We start from the raw sequence: 18209 nt of genomic DNA, 5'->3' as shown, positions 1-18209 counted from the left end.
CTAGTGGCCAGTTATGCTTGAATTTATATTGGTGTTGGTTGGTTGGTTTGTAATCCCACCTGTTTTCCAAACATGGGATGTTTATAAAGCATGCCTCTTGGCAGTCTTTGTATGCATATTGCGCAACAGACATGATATGCATGTAATAACAAGAAAGCAAAGCAGTTGGAGAATGCACCCCCACCAAACCTGAATCCAAAATACTTTCCAGATCAAATTCAAAATAAAATCCCACATTTTCTAGGAGCTTGTCAATCTCCTCACCAAGTTTCAACATCCTTTCACAACTTTTTGTGTTAAATGTTGCAATCTGCCAAACATTCTTCTGGATCTCAGTACCAAAACATATTCTGTATCAACTCCAAACTTGAATCACTTATTTCCTGAGTCATTATATATCTGGTCACCAAATTGAATCGAAATCTTCTCGTGACGTTTTGAGTTGCCCTGCTAACAAACAAGCATCAAAATGCCAGTCCAATTAAAATAAATAAAAGTTGAAAACTAAAATTCAAAGGTATCACATCCAGAAATATGAGTCTAAATGGCCACTGGGAAAAAGAAGCCTCTGCACATGTAAAAGGAAAAAGTCAACCACATCACTTACATAGGTCATTTATTATAAGCCATTTCAAGAAACCAGGTCAGTTTAAAAACAAAAGGAAAATGAATTCCAGTCTGGCTTTGTCAAAGGGGGGTTTTCATATTTTTTGCCTGAGACCAAAAATATGGCCACCGGGTATTGCAAAGGCCTTGTGTCTGTCTGTCTGTGTGTGCTCAGCATAAGTCCAGACCTATTACTGCCAGGGTCTTTAAACTCACAGGGAGCATTCTTGGGACACAGACCTTGGACAAGTTCAGTGTCTACCTTTGACCTATTTTAAGTGGTCAAAAGGTCACATTCTGTTTCCTGTTGCAGTGCCTTGCAAAAGTATTTGGGCCCCTTGGTATTTCACACATTTTAATTTGTTTATGCCATTTCAGATACAAAAAGTAAATCAGGCTTCTCCAATCTAAAGATTTCTAAAATGATCTTCCTTAAAATCAAATTCAAAGCAAATCTCTACAACTTGATATAAATTAATTAAAAATATAAAAGCCAAGATGATGCGTTGCATATAGCTTCATGATAAATTGGTATTGCTCACCTGTGCAATAATCATACTGTATAATCAGCATCTTTATATGCCTCACTTGTGAGGTGGGATGGTTTATCTCAGCAAAGAAAAAGTCCTCACTAACAGATTTAGATTTGTGAACAATATTTGAGAAAAATAGGTCTTTTGTGTATATAGAAAACGTAGTCTTTGAGTTCAGCTCATGAAAAATGGGAGCTAAAACAAAAGTGTTTATATTTTTGTTCAGTGTAAATTAAAATTTGTGAAATACCAAGGGGCCGAATACTTTGACAAGGCACTGTATTCTCATACAGCTGACAGCATAAGTCCATTCTTATTACTGCCAGGGTTTTCAAATTCACAGGCCGCATTCTTGAGAGACAAACCTTGGACAAGTTCAAAGATGGCTAACCTTGACCTATTTTAAGTGGTTGAAAGGTGTTATTCTGTTTCCTATTTTTATGCTATATGGTTGATTGTATTTTAGCATTGTTATATTTTTAACTACATTGATGCATCATTATACGTATTAGTCACTGTTGTTACAGTATTTCCAACTATTCTTTTTTCCAGCAGTTAAATTCATTAAGGGGCATGAGCAACAAATTGCTGCTGCAGTATTATAATTGCACTAATTTGATGCATCATGATATTGACTCCATAAGCACAACTCATCTGCAAAAACGTATTTCAATGAAACACTGAACACTATGTGAAGTTGTGCATGAAGGAAAATGATTCTGCTGAAGCTCCAGCCCTGGAGACCCTTAACTGGAGTAAGCTACGATAGAGAATGAATGAATGTCTTCAAGGGGGTACTTGTGATATGTTTTTTTTTTTGTTGTTTGTTTGTTTTTTTTGCTTCTTTTTTTGGGGGGGGGGGTTACTCCACCAACAAAGTTGGACAGAGGTTATGTTTTCACCTGTTTGTGAACAACTTGAAACCCACAGGTTTTTTTCATATATCGTTATGAAATGAGTAAGAGTATTCATATCCTGATAGATGAGAACTGAGTACATTTTGAAGGTTAAAGGTCAAAGTCAGGAAAATCCCTATCCTTTAACATTGATCGAATTTTCGACAACCTCAACGACCACTGATAAATAATATTCAAGCAACTAATATGGCAGAGTAGATTATTATTATTTTGTAATTATATATTATTTTAGGTTTGACACATATCTGGAGTTACTCATTTTTGGGGGTTTTTGTTATTGGATCAAGGCATTTTTAGAAAAATTCAAAATCTTAAAATCAAATGACCTAGTTATTTTTATACTTTTCAAAATGTCTGTTTGTGTAAAACGGCCCAGATTTTTACCTTTCAGTGTGGGTGGCCAGTGTTTTTTCCCTCCTGTTTATAACTTCCATTTTGTAAATACTGAAGTCCTTTCTGAAGCACTGTTAGTGTCTTTGATGCAGTAATGTTTTCCCATGCTATGCTCATCAGTTCCCCCTGTGGTTGTGACAGGTGCTAGAGAACTACAACAAAGGGAAAACAGCCTTGCTATCAGCTGCCAAGGTCATGGTGAGCCCAACAGAAGTGGATTTGAACCCAGAGAGCCTGTTCATGGGAGTATCGACAACTTCCCAGCAGCCAACGCCCACACCTCACCATCGCAGGAACAGCAGTGTTCGGTTAGTGCTCCAGGTGTTTCTCTGTTGAGGCCTGAAACCATTTGGTAGTCAAATATAAGAGCCGAAAAACAACAACAAAAAGGCTTAGTTTGTTTTGATGCACACTCATTTTTCCTGAGGATTTCAACAAAATGAAACTAAATTGTTTTTCTGTCAGTACAAGTTGTGTTTGCTGTTACCTCATTGTTTCTGTCGACACTTTTTGGTGACCAAGAAAAGCCACAAAGTGTTGTCACAGTGAGGAATGCATGCAGTCACTAATTTTACATATGTGCTCCTTTCCCTCATGCACACATCCCTGCACGCTGTCTGACCACAGCGCAGTTGTATGGTACAGTATTATTCAGTTCTGGTGTCCTCTCTGGTTTAGAACCCTATCTAAAATCAATGTGAACTCCTAATAGTAATAGTACCTGTATTAGATACTAATACAGTAGGATGTACACAAGGATTCCCTTTGGCTCTGCCTCTCTTTTATTTCTTCTATGTTAATTACCATAATTTCCGGACTATTAGCCGTTACTTTTTTCACACACTTTGAACACTGTGGCTTTTATAATGATGCAGCTAATTTATGGATTTTTACAGTCCAAATATGTCAATTGATGCTATCAGTTGATTTCCTGAAAGCTGCACTCATGTGGTGAAAATTCACACACTGTGTAAATATAAGGTCTTACCTGTTCGTTTTAGTGAAGGAAAGTCCCTCTCCAGCGCCAGAGTTGCGCCATCAGCGGAGAGGAGCCTTCTCCCCCCACCCTTCCACACCGGTTCTCTGTCTTTGCGCAACAAGTCAAAAAAGTCACAGCACCTCATTAAATGGTAAATGGACTGCATTTATATTTACGTGTAACACTTCAGGGGAAAAAAGCATTTACAGTACGTATTTAATTAAAAGTTAAAAATCTTTATAACATCTTTCTGTGTAAATATCTCGTTACAACGTGGAGACCTGCGGCTTACAGACAAGTGCAGCCTATTTATGTACAATTTCTTTTTTCTTTTTAAAATTGGTGGATGCAGTTAATATTCAGGTGCGCTTTATAGTCCGGAAATTACAGTATATGTATAATTTGTAGAATCCTTTGTTTCCATGGAATACTAACACTTTCTATTTTCTGCTTGATTTTAACCGTATTAATTTGCTATGATTCTTTTTTTTTTTGCTTTATGTTTTAATCCCACTCTTTCCTCTGTCATTTCTTGTGTATCCCTTTCCTCTAGTTCATGTGCGCATTCAGAAATATCTCTGGATGGTTTTTCTGAGTGCCCTCCTCCCCCGGTCCCTGTAGTGCTGCGTGGAGCACGAGAGCGCCTAGCAGTGGAACTGCGGGACCGGAAAGCACCGCTGGCTGTCATGGAGAGTCTCTCGGATGCAGAATCCCTGTACAGTCTGGACTCCCGACGCTCATCAGCTGCATTAAGAGGTTCACCGATGCTGGGAAGCCTCCCGTTCCCTTTGGATGCCCCCATCCCAGAGGAGAACCCATCTCTTAGCTCTCGGACTGAACTACTGGCTGCTGATTGCCTTTGCCAGGATACACCAGAACACCTGGGGGAAGTTGGGCCGTTCTTTACACAACTGGACTCCACGTCTGCCCCAGATTACCCCATGCGCCTGTCACCTGCCACACCTTGCTACAGTGGACAGCATTCCCCAGCTCTGTTAAAGCAGAGCATTTTGGCTGAGCCTCTCAAACCAGAGCCCAATGCCAAACCAAAAATGCTTCCTGATGGGGAACATTACCAGATGCCTGGTATCTATAGCCCGGGGAGCACTCCCGATGCTCCCCTCAGCCCGAGGACTGGTTTTAGAACAATGGATGGAGAAAAAGAAGAATGGGAGATGGAAACAGCGGAGAAACAGCTCACTACAGAGACCATGCTGCCTGCATCATCTTCTCCACCACAGCTCTCCAACGGAAACCCGAGCAAGGCTGTGCTAGAGTTTGCACAGTATTTAGACTCTCTGTTCAGACTGGATGGCAGCAGCTCACCACCTTTAGAGCTTTCTGATGCAGAGTCAGAGTCAGGTCGAGGCTCTTTTGGGCAGAGTGATTGCCTGGGCGGGCCGAGGTTGGACGACAGACAGCTTCTGGCTCGAGCCACTGTGGAGCCTAACCTCGTCCCTAAACCTCCACGCACTTTTGCTGGATCAGCTGACCCCTCTTCCGGCATTTCTCTGTCTCCCTCCTTCCCTCTATCATCATCTGAGGAGCTCAATGACCTTTCCCCTGGTGAGGGTGCTCCACCGTCCATACATTCCCTACAAACTTTGACTACATGCCACTGTCCTGAGGAGAACACACTTTCCTCTATGGTGTAGTTTGCTCTCAAGACTCGTGTGCCCTTTGCTCTAACGTGCCAAGTGCATTCATTCAAAATATTAAGACTACAGTAGATGCATGCAATGGAATGCAGTCACTCATCAGAGATATGATGGAACTTTACTGACCAGCTCACAAGCTGTTTCCATTCTTCAGGTGTCTCCTTAAACGCTGTTTATAGCATTTTCAGTCTATTGCAATGACTAAAGAAAAAAAAAAAACCTCTCTCTGCATGCCAGGGGGCTGTGCTGCTTTTGGGTAAATATAAATAACTGTAGCTTCATAACGTCATTCTAAAACAACACATTCTCACCCATTTCGAGACATCCATCCTCCAAATTCACAAAATCAAAGAGAAGAACATAAGCGAGCAGGGATTCATAATATACACACAATGTAGGAAGAGGTAAGCATAGGCACGCTATCTGGGTGCACTACTGTCCAACTACCTGCACCCTCAGCAGCTCAAACTTTTTTTTGTCCTTTTTTAATTTAACAGAATATGAAGATGGACATATTTATCGGTCAGCAGAAGTGAGACAACATTGCCAAATGTTCCTCAGGTCTATTAGCAATTGACTTTGAGAGTGTACTTCAGTGGTGAAAATTCACGTGTCTTAAAAATTTGGTGATTGTGACAAAGTTATTGCAGATGACTGTGGATGTTTTGAGTCATTTAGTTACACATTATAGTGCATGAACTTTTTAAAGAAAATAATTCCTAAGCCACTTAAATTGAAAAACCTTGCACACATTAAAATGTTCAATTTCCCACTTTTGCCAAAAAAACTGTAATGCACTGTATTGCCAAATGTATTTTTGAGATGTAATTTTGTGTATCTATATGAATATTGTTAATTTAAACATGCTAAGAATATTTGTTAGATTTCCTCCTCCAGCCATTATGTTGGTTTTTATGGAAACTGTTAAATAGCGACAAGACTGGTAAGCTGCTGTCCTCACTTTAAAACACTGCCATTGCTTTCATCTCTGACACATAAATTGGGTTTTAACCAATCAAGATCTAGGCCACAATAACAAAGTTGCCTGCAGCACTCTTGATCACTGTAATTTTACTTTTTAGACCTCTTAGCAATGTGCCCAAGTCAGGGTCTGCATGCTTTATGCATTTCAGAGTAGCATGGCCCATGTAGAGCAAATCTAATCATATTCCATGATAATCAGAAACAACTATGGTATGTAAACCCAAATCTTTCAGAGTTAAAACATATCCAGGTCATAGGACCAAACTGTATATTCTAAAGACATCCTACTGGATGAGCTCCATGATGTCCTTCGTATTGTTCTCCAGGTGCTTCGGTCATCTTGGACATCAAGGTGTTTCCTTCCCTTTAATCCGGCTCATCTGAAGCATCCTTGAGGTCAGACTGAACAAAATAAATGGGCTTGTACATTTGGAGCCAGATGTACAGACGTTGTGTACACACAAAAGCCATCGAATTTCCCACCCTGAAACTCAGTGTTAGAAAGGGTGAACATGCAGTAAGACTGTGCGCATGCTGGATCAGGTGTGTGCATGGTTTTCTAAAGTGAAGATGTGAGAGATTGAATCTGAAATGCAACAGTGTTAAAAATTAATTTGATAACCACACCGTGAGAAAGCATAGGTACAATTACTGATCCAGAATGTTGAGTGGTATACAAATAATGAAGGATTTGAGTACAATGGTAAGAATATTTTCATGAGTTGAAAGATGAAACATGCATGGAACACTAGCTGGGCTACTGATCTAAATCATCTGAGACACTGCTGACTTTAGCATCTGTGAAATCCATTGTGCTAAGAACCTCAGCGGTGTTTGTGTGTGTGTGTGTCTAAACACTCATCTGCTTTCTTCTACCCAGAGAAAAATCTCAGCTCGAACTTGTCCAATTCTTTATCCAACAAGGCTTCAACAGCTGCTAAAAATGTCTACATGAACACTGCAGCTGTTAGATTTAGCTTCTTTGTATCGGGAAAACATGCTTATGAGAAGATAATGAGGCCATGCAATAGTATACAAATAATGAATGTTTATGAGTTCAGTGGTATGAATATTTTATGAGGTGAAAGCTGGAACAAACCATTCAACGAGGCGAATGTAAAAACATTCATTGTTTTATATATAACGGCTAAAATAGATCATTGTCATTTGATATTTTATTAATTTGTAAACAACAGAAAAGGGACTTACGTTTTGGTGTTCCACTGTGACGTGTAGTCCAGAGATGCTGTGCGCTGACTTCAGACTTCCATAAAAAAAAAAAAGACTTTGTGTAGTTCCTCAGTCCAGCCAAAAATCACATCAGCATTTTATGTGAGCAGCTCTTCATGCATCCAGACGGCTTACAGCGGAGTGGATTTTGATGTGTGTGTGTGTGTGTCAGCGTCAGTTAACTCAATCAAATCATCATGTCGCTGTCCCACGCGCACAACCAGCTCAGTCGAGCTGTGGACCTCCTCAGTGCAGCAAAAAAAAGTCACGTCAGAAATGAGTCTAGGGTTTTTCTCTCTTCCTGTTAACAGACAGCACAGTGGATTTGTTTTGTATGTGTGTGTATCTTACAAGAATTAGCAGTGTCAGTTAGCTCAAATTATGTCTCAGGAGAGTCGTATCCCCCGGACGCGCGTGCACACACACGCAACTTGGTCGGTGCTTGTGCGTGCGTGAACAACAAAAATAAGACTGTATACGTCCTCAGTGCAACGGGGGAAAAAAAAAAACCTCCAGGCAGCACAGTGGATTGGATTTGTGTGCGTGCGTGCGCACGTGCACGTGCGTACATATTGGTGCACGAGCATGCGTATGTGCGGCGTGCACAAGTATGCACGTACGTGCGTGTGCACGAGTATGCGCGTGTGCACGTGAGAGTGCAATGGTACCAAACGTATGGAACCAAATTTGCACTCTAAATGGAACCAAGCTGCACTTTGAATGCAGTGCAACACAAATGGGATGAATTAATCCATGTCATGTGACATACAAAGCACCAATCAAATGACAAGAATCCACTCAGCCGTTATATAATGGTGAAATATTGCATGATCAGCTGTGGTACTGTGCAAAATTTTAAGCACCCATACTATTATTATTATTATTATTATTACTTCTTTATCTTTGTGAATTTTGTCTATTTTCTTAAAGAAAATTTATTTAACCTCTTAACGCCTATTGTCGCATATATGCTACAATATTTGACTCAAATATGCAACATACCAAATTGACCAGTATGCCTGTTGTCGCAAATTTGCAACATACCATTATTATTATTATAACATTCTAACAAATTATTACCATAATACCAAAATTACTATTTATTTTTTGTGCAAAAGTGAAATTAATAATCTCAACATTATTTACCATCTACTTAAAGGCAAAAACACACACAAAACATGTTTTATATACAGCTATATAAATTCAGGCGTTAAGGGGTTAAACAGTAAGGTTAATAAAAACCTGATTACTTTGCATATTTACATCCCAAAGTAATACAAAGACAACAAAACTGCTAATCAGAACAGTGAAATGACTAAAATGTTTTTCTGAAAGAGTGGAACAATTAAGTTTGCCCAAGATTATTTGCACAGTACACATGATAAAGGTACCCAGTTTCCATACAATAGTTGAGCATCGCTATTGTTCTTGTGTTGATACAGGTGAGTTTACATGTACCTGTGATTATTAAAAAAATGTATTGATGACCTCAGAGCATACCAGGTGAGGAGTTCATCAATGAAATCACCTGGTGGATTTGGTGGTTACAAAGAAAACCTGCACCCTCTTGGCCCTTTCTGCAATCGGTTTGACACCTATGCCTTAAAGTATTCTAAAATACTGCAGACTCATAATTGAGGGTGAGGTTTAAAGGTCTCTGGCAATCAGAGTTCACTATTTGAGACCAGAGATCACTGACCAGTATCAAAGGGCACTGCTGTTTGGAGGACAGTACCCGATTTGTGCAAATTTCAGATTTTGTGTGTACACAGGCTTTGTCTCGACTCTACACTTTAATACATCTGGCCCCAGTTGTGCCAATTTTAATGTCACACACACATTGAAATTTACAGTTGAGTCCAATTTGCATTATTTATTACACTTATTGTTGTCACCTTTATTGCTGTATTTGATTGTATTATCATTTTATCTTTGAACAGATTGGTTTGATGTCAGTGGTTTATTTTTTTCCTTTTATATCAATTGTTGGAATGTGTGGCAAAATTTTTAAACTTTCCCAGTGTATGGATTTGTATATTTCAGCTCTTTATTTCATGCCGTTTACAACAATAATGAAGATGCAGCCATGGCATGGTGACAACTGAGTTATTTTTCTTCTGTAAGAATTCTGAAGAATAGCAGACTAGTCACAGTTGACCTTTGGTTCAGTGTGATCATAAAGAAAAGCCTTACCAGGGTGATCTGTGCATTAATGCACAGGTTTGCACAAGTTAGACGTCATTCGGGTCAGACTGCCAGTCCCGATGTACTCTTACAGACATACATAAATTTTGGGTTTGCAGCATTCCCACATGCAGTAGTCTTGCTTGTTGTTGGTTAGAACCTAAGCACTGCTGAAACAAAGCACTACAGTACTTTTCACCATGATGTGTACAGCACCATCTTCTATTTATAATTATTTATGCAGATGCATTAAAAATGAATTCCAGTAGAAATATGTATAAAAAAATATGACTAAGGATATGATTATATTAAAAGATGCAAGTTTTGATATAAAGAGGATAAAAATGTCTTGAAGCTGAAATGTATTTATCCAAATCATTGGCAAACAGGTTATAAATTGGTGCATCCAGAAAGTATTCACAGCGCTTCACTTTTCCACATTTTATGTTACAGCCTTATTCCAAAATCGAGTAAATTAATTTTTTTCCTCTCAAAATTCTACTCACAACACCCCATAATGACAACACAAAAACAGTTTATTTGAATTAATTGCAAATTTACCAAAAATAAACTAAGAAATCACATGCACATAAGTAATCACACCCTTTGCTCAATTCTTTGTTGATGCACCTTTGGCAGCAATTACAGGCTCAAGTCTTCATGAATATGATGCCACAAGTTTGGCGCACCTAGCTTTGTGCAGTTTTGCCCATTCCTCTTTGCAGCACCTCTCAAACTCCATCAGGTTGGATGGGGACCTTCGATGCACAGCCATTTTCAGATCTCTCCAGAGATGTTCGATTGGATTCACGTCTGGGCTCTGGCTGGGCCACTCAAGGACATTCACAGAGTTGTCCTGAAGCCACTCCTTTGATATCTTGGCTGTGTGCTTAGGGTCATTGTCCTGTTGAAAGATGATCAGTTGCCCGAGGCTGAGGTCAAGGATCCAGGATGTCTGTCCATTTCTGCATTCATCTTTTCCTCAATCTCGACTAGTCTCAGTTCCTGATGCTGAAAAACATCCCCACAGCATGATGCTGCCACCACCATGCTTCACTGTAGGGATGGTGCCTGGTTTTGTCCAAACATGAGGCCTGGCATTCATGCCAAAGAGTTCAATCTTTGTCTCATTACACCAGAGAATTTTGCTTCTTATGGTCTGAGAGTCCTTCGGGTGCCTTTTGGCAAACTCCAGATCGGTTGCCATGTGCTTTACTAAGGAGTGGCTTCCGTCTGGCTGCTCTACCATACAGGCCTGATTGGTGAATTGCTGCAGAGATGGTTGTCCTTCTGAAAGGTTCTCTTCTCTCCACAGAAGAATGCTGGAGCTCTGACAGAATGACCATCAGGTTCTTGCTCACCTCCCTGATTAAGGCCCTTCTCCCCGATCACTCGGTTTAGATGGGTGGTCCCCTCTAGAAAAGTCCTGGTGGATCCGAAATTCTTTCATTTACAGATGATGAAGACCACTGTGCTCATTGGGACCTTCAAAGCAGCAGAAATGTTTCTTTACCCTTCCCCAGATTTGTGTCTCGAGACAATCCTGTCTCTGAGGTCTATAGACAGTTCCTTTGTTGTTGTGCTTGGTTTGTGCTCTGACATGCACTATCAACTGTGGGACCTTTTTATGTAGGCAGGTGTGTGCCTTTTCAAATAATGTCCAATCAACTGAATTTACCCCAGGTGGATTCCAATTAAGCTCTAGAAACATCTCAGGGATGATCAGAGGAAACAGGATGCACCTCAGCTCAATTGTGAGCTTCATGGCAAAGGGTGTGAATACTTACATACACGTGATTGCTTAGTTTTATTTTTTTGTGATTTGTTAGTTTTTTTGAAAGGCACAGTACATAATAAACAATCACATGAAATGAGATAGCATAACACCAAAAAGGATACAGAATACTAAATTTTTCAGTATTACCTAAACAAAAACTTCTTGCATAAATCCAATCCCATCATCCATTTCCCCTTTCAGTCTGTTGAGGATACACTCCTATGATGCTGTTTTCACAGTTGCATCTAGCTATTCTTCCATATCCGGATACTTTGTTGTTTTCCAGTGTCTCAAGATGATGCTTAAAACTGTAATGGTACCAGTCATAATAACTGAAAAAGTAGTCTCTGACAAATTTTTCAGTTGGGATTCATCCCCTAACAAACAAAGATGTCGACTCAAAGGAATCCTGGAGCCGTACCATCTGCTCAGAATGTCCAACACTTCAGCCCAGAATAGTCCAGTTCAAGAGCATTCTCAAATACATTGAAGAAAAGTTCTGCGTGCTATCCGGCATTTCCAGCATAAATTATCAGGTATCAGTTTCATTCTATGTAACCTTACTGTGTATGATAATACCTATTAATAATTTTATACTGAGTGAATTTCCCTTTTGTTTCCTTTACATACTCGCCACATTCTGCTAGAACGGCCAACCATCGCTGTTAAATTTCTTCTCCAAAATCCGAGCCTTTTCATATTAGTACAGTCAGTGCTCATAAAACTACCAGTAATTTTATAAAACTGTGAGGCAGTGTGACACTCCTGTGGCAGACCCAAATGCCTAAGACCACCATTACCAGCAGTTTTATAGCTTGAAATCACACAATTTATCTGTAAATATCTCCAAAACTGGTCTCTGCTTTTCAGGCCATAATGTTCAGACAGGTCTTCAGATGACATAAAAAAAGCAGCCTATTTGTAAAGATCCCTAATAGTGTGTGTACAACTTGAATGCCACCGTCTCCAGTATACCACTGACCTTCCTATACAAATGGCAGGGTTATTCCATAATGAGAAATATTTTTGAACATGGGATGAAAACATGACTAAGAATATGGCATATGTAGTATTTTCTGGGTTTTGTGATAAAACATCAATAGGATTAAATGGATAATACAGATCTGACTCTATATTCATCCAATCTACTCTACCCATTTTGTTCCGATGTTTACAACCCCTGGCAAAAATTATGGAATCACCGGCCTCGGAGGATGTTCATTCAGTTGTTTAATTTTGTAGAAAAAAAGGAGATCACAGACATGACACAAAACTAAAGTAATTTCAAATGGCAACTTTCTGGCTTTAAGAAACACTATAAGAAATCAAGAAAAAAAATTGTGGCAGTCAGTAACGGTTACTTTATTAGACCAAGCAGAGTGAAAAAAATATGGACTCACTCAATTCTGAGGAATAAATTATGGAATCACCCTGCAAATTTTCATCCCCAAAACTAACACCTGCATCAAATCAGATCTGCTCGTTAGTCTGCATCTAAAAAGGAGTGATCACACCTTGGAGAGCTGTTGCACCAAGTGGACTGACATGAATCATGGCTCCAACACGAGAGATGTCAATTGAAACAAAGGAGAGGATTATCAAACTCTTAAAAGAGGGTAAATCATCACGCAATGTTGCAAAAGATGTTGGTTGTTCACAGTCAGCTGTGTCTAAACTCTGGACCAGATACAAACGTGGGAAGGTTGTTAAAGGCAAACATACTGGTAGACCAAGGAACACATCAAAGCGTCAAGACAGAAAACTTAAAGTAATATGTCTCAAAAATCGAAAATGCACAACAAAACAAATGAGGAATGAATGGGAGGAAACTGGAGTCAACGTCTGTGACCGAACTGTAAGAAACCGCCTAAAGGAAATGGGATTTACATACAGAAAAGCTAAACGAAAGCCATCATTAACACCTAAACAGAAAAAAACAAGGTTACAATGGGCTAAGGAAAAGCAATCGTGGACTGTGGATGACTGGACGAAAGTCATATTCAGTGATGAATCTCGAATCTGCATTGGGCAAGGTGATGATGCTGGAAATTTGTTTGGTGCCGTTCCAATGAGATTTATAAAAATGACTGCCTGAAGAGAACATGTAAATTTCCACAGTCATTGATGATATGGGGCTGCATGTCAGGTAAAGGCACTGGGGAGATGGCTGTCATTACATCATCAATAAATGCACAAGTTTACGTTGATATTTTGGACACTTTTCTTATCCCATCAATTGAAAGGATGTTTGGGGATGATGAAATCATTTTTCAAGATGATAATGCATCTTGCCATAGAGCAAAAACTGTGAAAACATTCCTTGCAAAAAGACACATAGGGTCAATGTCATGGCCTGCAAATAGTCCGGATCTTAATCCAAATGAAAATCTTTGGTGGAAGTTGAAGAAAATGGTCCATGACAAGGCTCCAACGAGCAAAGCTGATCTGGCAACAACAATCAGAGAAAGTTGGAGCCAGATTGAAAAGTACTGTTTGTCACTCAAGTCCATGCCTCAGAGACTGCAAGCTTTTATAAAAGCCAGAGGTGGTGCAACAAAATACTAGTGATGTGTTGGAGCGTTCTTTTGTTTTTCATGATTCCATAATTTTTTCCTCAGAATTGAGTGATTCCATATTTTTTTCCCTCTGCTTGGTCTAAAAAAGTAACTGTTGGTGACTGCCACAGTTTTTTTTTCCTGATTTCTTATACGAGTAGTGTTTCTTAAAGCCAGAAAGTTGCCATTTGAAATGACTTTAGTTTTGTGTCATGTCTGTGACCTGCTTTTTTTCTCCAAAATTAAACAACTGAATGAACATCCTCTGAGGCCGGTGATTCCATAATTTTTGCCAGGGGTTGTAGTTTGGTCATTTCAAATGATGAGCAGCATAATCTAGGATTAGGTAGGCCCAGTCCTTGCTTCTCTTTGCGAGTGCACATTTTGTTTAAATTTATTCTTGCTTTTCACCTCTCTCAAAAAAATGCTTCACTATGCCTGAACATTTTTTAAAAATGATATTGGGTATTTTTATTGGTAGCAATACAGCTACATAGTTGAACAGGGGAGCAACTACCATTTTTATGAAGTTAATTTTACACAACAAGGTAAGTTTTTTTTTTTTAAAACAGAGGGCTAAAATTTAATTGAGATATTGTGTCCAAAGCCTGTCTTAATTTGATTCCAAGATATTTCATTCCTACTGGAGACAATTTGAAATTAAACCTCTTCACTATATTCAAAGAGTAAACTTTTGAAATTGGCATGGCCTCTGATCAGTGATGCCGGTAACGCGTTACTTAGTAATTTAGTAACGCGTTACTCTAATCTGACCACTTTTTTTGGTAACGAGTAATCTAACGCGTTAATCTTTCCAAATCAGTAACCAGATTAAAGTTACTTCTCCATGTCACTGTGCGTTACTATTATTTTTCATTGTGGGTCGATAGCAGCATTAAACTTGGTCTGTGGGCAGGAGGTCGGGGTTCGACTGAACTGCCCACTTTAAGCGAGCTGTGAGCTTTAAATCCGCGGTTTTTTGCAGCTGCTCGACTCGTCCTCACCTCTTAAAGCGCGGTGATCAGCACACCTGCACTGAACTTTACAAAGACATTTTTATACTTTTTTTCCTCCTTTATTTAGAATTCTGAGCTGAGCCGCTCCGTATCGTCTCGTTAAAACAGCTGATCCTCCGCGACGCGTCAACAACTAACACTATTTTCCACTCAAATGCACCTAAACTCTCTTTCTGAGGACCATATGATGTGAAAACGCAATAAAACTTTCTTACCTGTAAATCTGGTCATGTTTTCTGCATAAATAAATGTTATCCATTCTTTGTGCTCAAACGCCAAAGCAGGGGCGAATCTAGATGGAATGGGGGCGTGGGGCAAGGATGTGCCCCCTCCCCCACAACACCCCTAGATTAAAGGTGCAATTTTGAAGCCGTTTTTTACTACAACTAATATTTCTTAAAATAATAATAATTTCGACAAGTAAAATGTTTAGAGAGAATTTAAATGTTAGAAAAAGGTTAGAATTTAATAGTTACCTTTATAAACAATGTAGGCTCGAAATTGCAAGTTTTACTGTTACAGTGCTGTCAACAGTTAAATATGAGGTCAAGAAAGACGTCTTTACTTTTTATAAAACAAGTATTTATTTTCATTGAAGTCAAGAAAGGGTGACTATAAAGTGAGTTTTGGCAAAACAGGTATCATTGTCATGTTGAGGTGGCAGAGGGTTGTTGTCGGCAGCTGGGAAAAGTAACTAAAAAAGTAACTAGTAATCTAACTTAGTTACTTTTACAATTGAGTAATCAGTAAAGTAACTAAGTTACTTTTACAATTGAGTAATCAGTAAAGTAACTAAGTTACTTTTTCAAAGTAACTGTGGCAACACTGCCTCTGATTTATTCCAATTAATTATATAACTTGATAGCTTTGAAAAAGTTTTGATAGTGTTCATTAAATATGACAGAGAGGACACCAGATCACTTAACAACCGCCAAGATATTATCTGCATAAAGCAGTCATTTGTGCTCCTTACTACCCTCTTCGATCCCATGAACATGCATGTTATTTCTGATAGCAATAGCTAGTACTTTCAAAAAAATTAAAAAAGCAAAGGACTAAGTGAACACCCCTGATGCTCAAATTATGGCATTTGTTATCACTGCAGCCTGTGGTTCTTTATATAATGTCCTCATCCATTTAATAAAGTCAAGCCAAAAACCAGAAAATCTTATTCCATCTTGTCAAAGGTCTTTTCGGCATCTAGAGAAATGACAGCTACAGGAACCTTCTTTTTTTGACTTAACCGCTTTATTTGACTTATCATTCTGTGGAATGATTTCCCTGCATCAGTAAAACAGTCAGATTCTGTAAAGACTTTCAAGTCCAGACTTAAGACGCACTTATTTTCCCTTTCGTGTGGCTAGCATACTGGCATAGTATGTTACTATGCTTTTTACCCTTTTAATTTCATTTTCTTCGGAAACAGAGTGGGCCGAGGCCTCAACTTTATCTAAAGTCTGGGTCTTTTAGTGAACCTTAGGGCTAGTGGCTGGCGATCACCTTTGTATTTCTTCTGTTTTTCTTGTTGCTTAATACTGACAAATTATTGTCAGTATTTGTTGTCTTTCTGATGCCTGATTCTGTTTTTTCTTTTTTGAGGTGCAGCTCCATCCAGAGATGGGTGTGGTGTCTGTTTCTATAACCCTCTTGTCCTGTGCACTGGCAAAATTTCCTGTATATTCGTTTTGTAAATTGTTTTGTCAGTTATGTCGGTAGCATGACCCAAGCAGAGGGTCGCCTCTTTGAGTCTGGTCTGCTTGAGGTTTCTTCCTCAAATCATCAGAGGAAGTTTTTCGTTACCACTGTCACCTGTGTGCTTGCTCTGGGGGTTGGTAAGGTTAGACCTTACTTGTATGAAGCACCTTGAGGCAACTTTGTTGTGATTTGGCGCTAAATGAAATAAATAAAACCACATCAAACGCAGCAGTGTCCTCACATGATCAGATGATGATCTGTTCTTCATAAAACCTACCTGGTTATGGTGAATAATAGCAGGAAATACCTGTTGTAATCTTCATGCTATGGCTTTTGTCAATATTTTGTAATCCAAAGTGAGCAGGTTTATCAATCTAAAAATTGAGGGATCAGTTGTGTCCCTATCTTCTCTGGGGATTAATGTTGTCAAGGCCTCATTAAAAGTGGGGGGCATCTCCCCTTGCATCAATATTTCTTGGTACACTTGGGGCTATGATATCACTGTATTCTTTATAAAATGGCAGCACAGTGGATTAGTGGTTAGCACTGTTGCCTCACAGGAAGAAGGTCATCGGTTCGATTCCCACCTGTGGCCTTTCTGCGTTGAGTTTGCATGCTCTTCCCATTTTTGCATGGGTTTCCTCCGGGTGCTCCAGTTTCCTCCCACATTTAAAAGACATGCAGGTTAGGTGAATTGGAATCTTTATAATTGCCCAGGTCTCCCTTGCAAAAGAGTTCTCAATCTCAGTGAGACTAACCTGGTTATAAAAGGTTAAATTAAAAATATTTGACTGGGAAACCATCATTACCAGGTGATTTGCCATTCTTCATTTATGAGACTGCTTTCCTTAACTCCATCTCAGTTACTGGGAACTCCAGTCCTTCTGTCTTTCTTGACTGCAACACAGTAAAATCACCAGTGTTAAATAAACACTGACAGTGAACATATGGTCCCACTCTGGCCAGAGTAGGACCATATGTACACTGGTAGTGTTAATTTCACAATTTTCAGTGTTAGTTTTACACTGGTGATCTTACTGTGAACTTCAGTGTGCCTATATCAGACATAAACTGCTCCAGCTCCTTTTAATTTGTGTGTAGTTTTCAGTCGATACAATGCATATTCTGCTTAGTTGTTGTAAATATAGCGTAACTGGAATTTAAGTTTACAAAGTGCTTGATATTGTAAATCATAACTTAATTTCTTTAATCTTTATTTCATTTTCCAATTTTTTGATTCTATTCAAATTATCTTTCTTCTTTGTAATTGCCTTGGCAATCAGTTTACCTATAATAATATGCTTTTGAGGCTTCCTATACTCTTGTAATGTGTGCTGTGCTGCCAATAGTTATCTCAAAGAAAGACTTAAGATCTTCTCCCAAAGCCTTTTTAATTTTTTTTTATCTTGTAATAGAAAAATATTCATTTTCCACCTTTCTCTCTGTTCCAATTTCAATTTAATTTCAATTTATTTTCATTTATATAGTGCCAAATCACAAGGTTGCTTCAAGGCGCTTCACACAAGTAACCTTACTAACCCCCAGAGCAACAGCGGTATAAGGGGAAAAACTCCCTCTGAGGAAGAAACCTCAAGCAGACCAGACTCAAAGGGGTGACCCTCTGCTTGGGCCATGCTACAGACACAAATTACAAAACAATTCACAAAAAGTACAGGAAATGT

General features: G+C 39.0%; 1 protein-coding gene across 2 annotated transcripts in view; it reads left to right on the top strand.

Moving 5' to 3' along the window:
• dagla (diacylglycerol lipase, alpha) overlaps nucleotides 1-6102 on the top strand; it is a 145377-nt gene extending 139275 nt beyond the window's left edge. Inside the window, exons 19-21 of one of the 2 annotated variants that reach the window (XM_034191386.1) lie at nucleotides 2591-2757; nucleotides 3077-3088; nucleotides 3982-6102. In XM_034191386.1, the coding sequence (XP_034047277.1) occupies nucleotides 2591-2757; nucleotides 3077-3088; nucleotides 3982-5083 (1281 nt within the window). In that variant the 3' untranslated portion in view covers nucleotides 5084-6102. The remainder of the gene's footprint in view (nucleotides 1-2590; nucleotides 2758-3076; nucleotides 3089-3981) is intronic. The other variant, XM_034191390.1, reaches the window with a different exon arrangement.
• The last annotated feature ends 12107 nt before the right edge of the window (nucleotides 6103-18209 follow it).

The sequence above is a fragment of the Thalassophryne amazonica genome, chromosome 2 (genome assembly GCF_902500255.1).
Source record: "Thalassophryne amazonica chromosome 2, fThaAma1.1, whole genome shotgun sequence".
In the NCBI taxonomy this organism is placed as follows: domain Eukaryota; kingdom Metazoa; phylum Chordata; class Actinopteri; order Batrachoidiformes; family Batrachoididae; genus Thalassophryne; species Thalassophryne amazonica.
The sequence above is the reverse complement of the archived record's forward strand: the minus strand, read 5'-3'. Positions and strand labels throughout refer to the sequence as shown.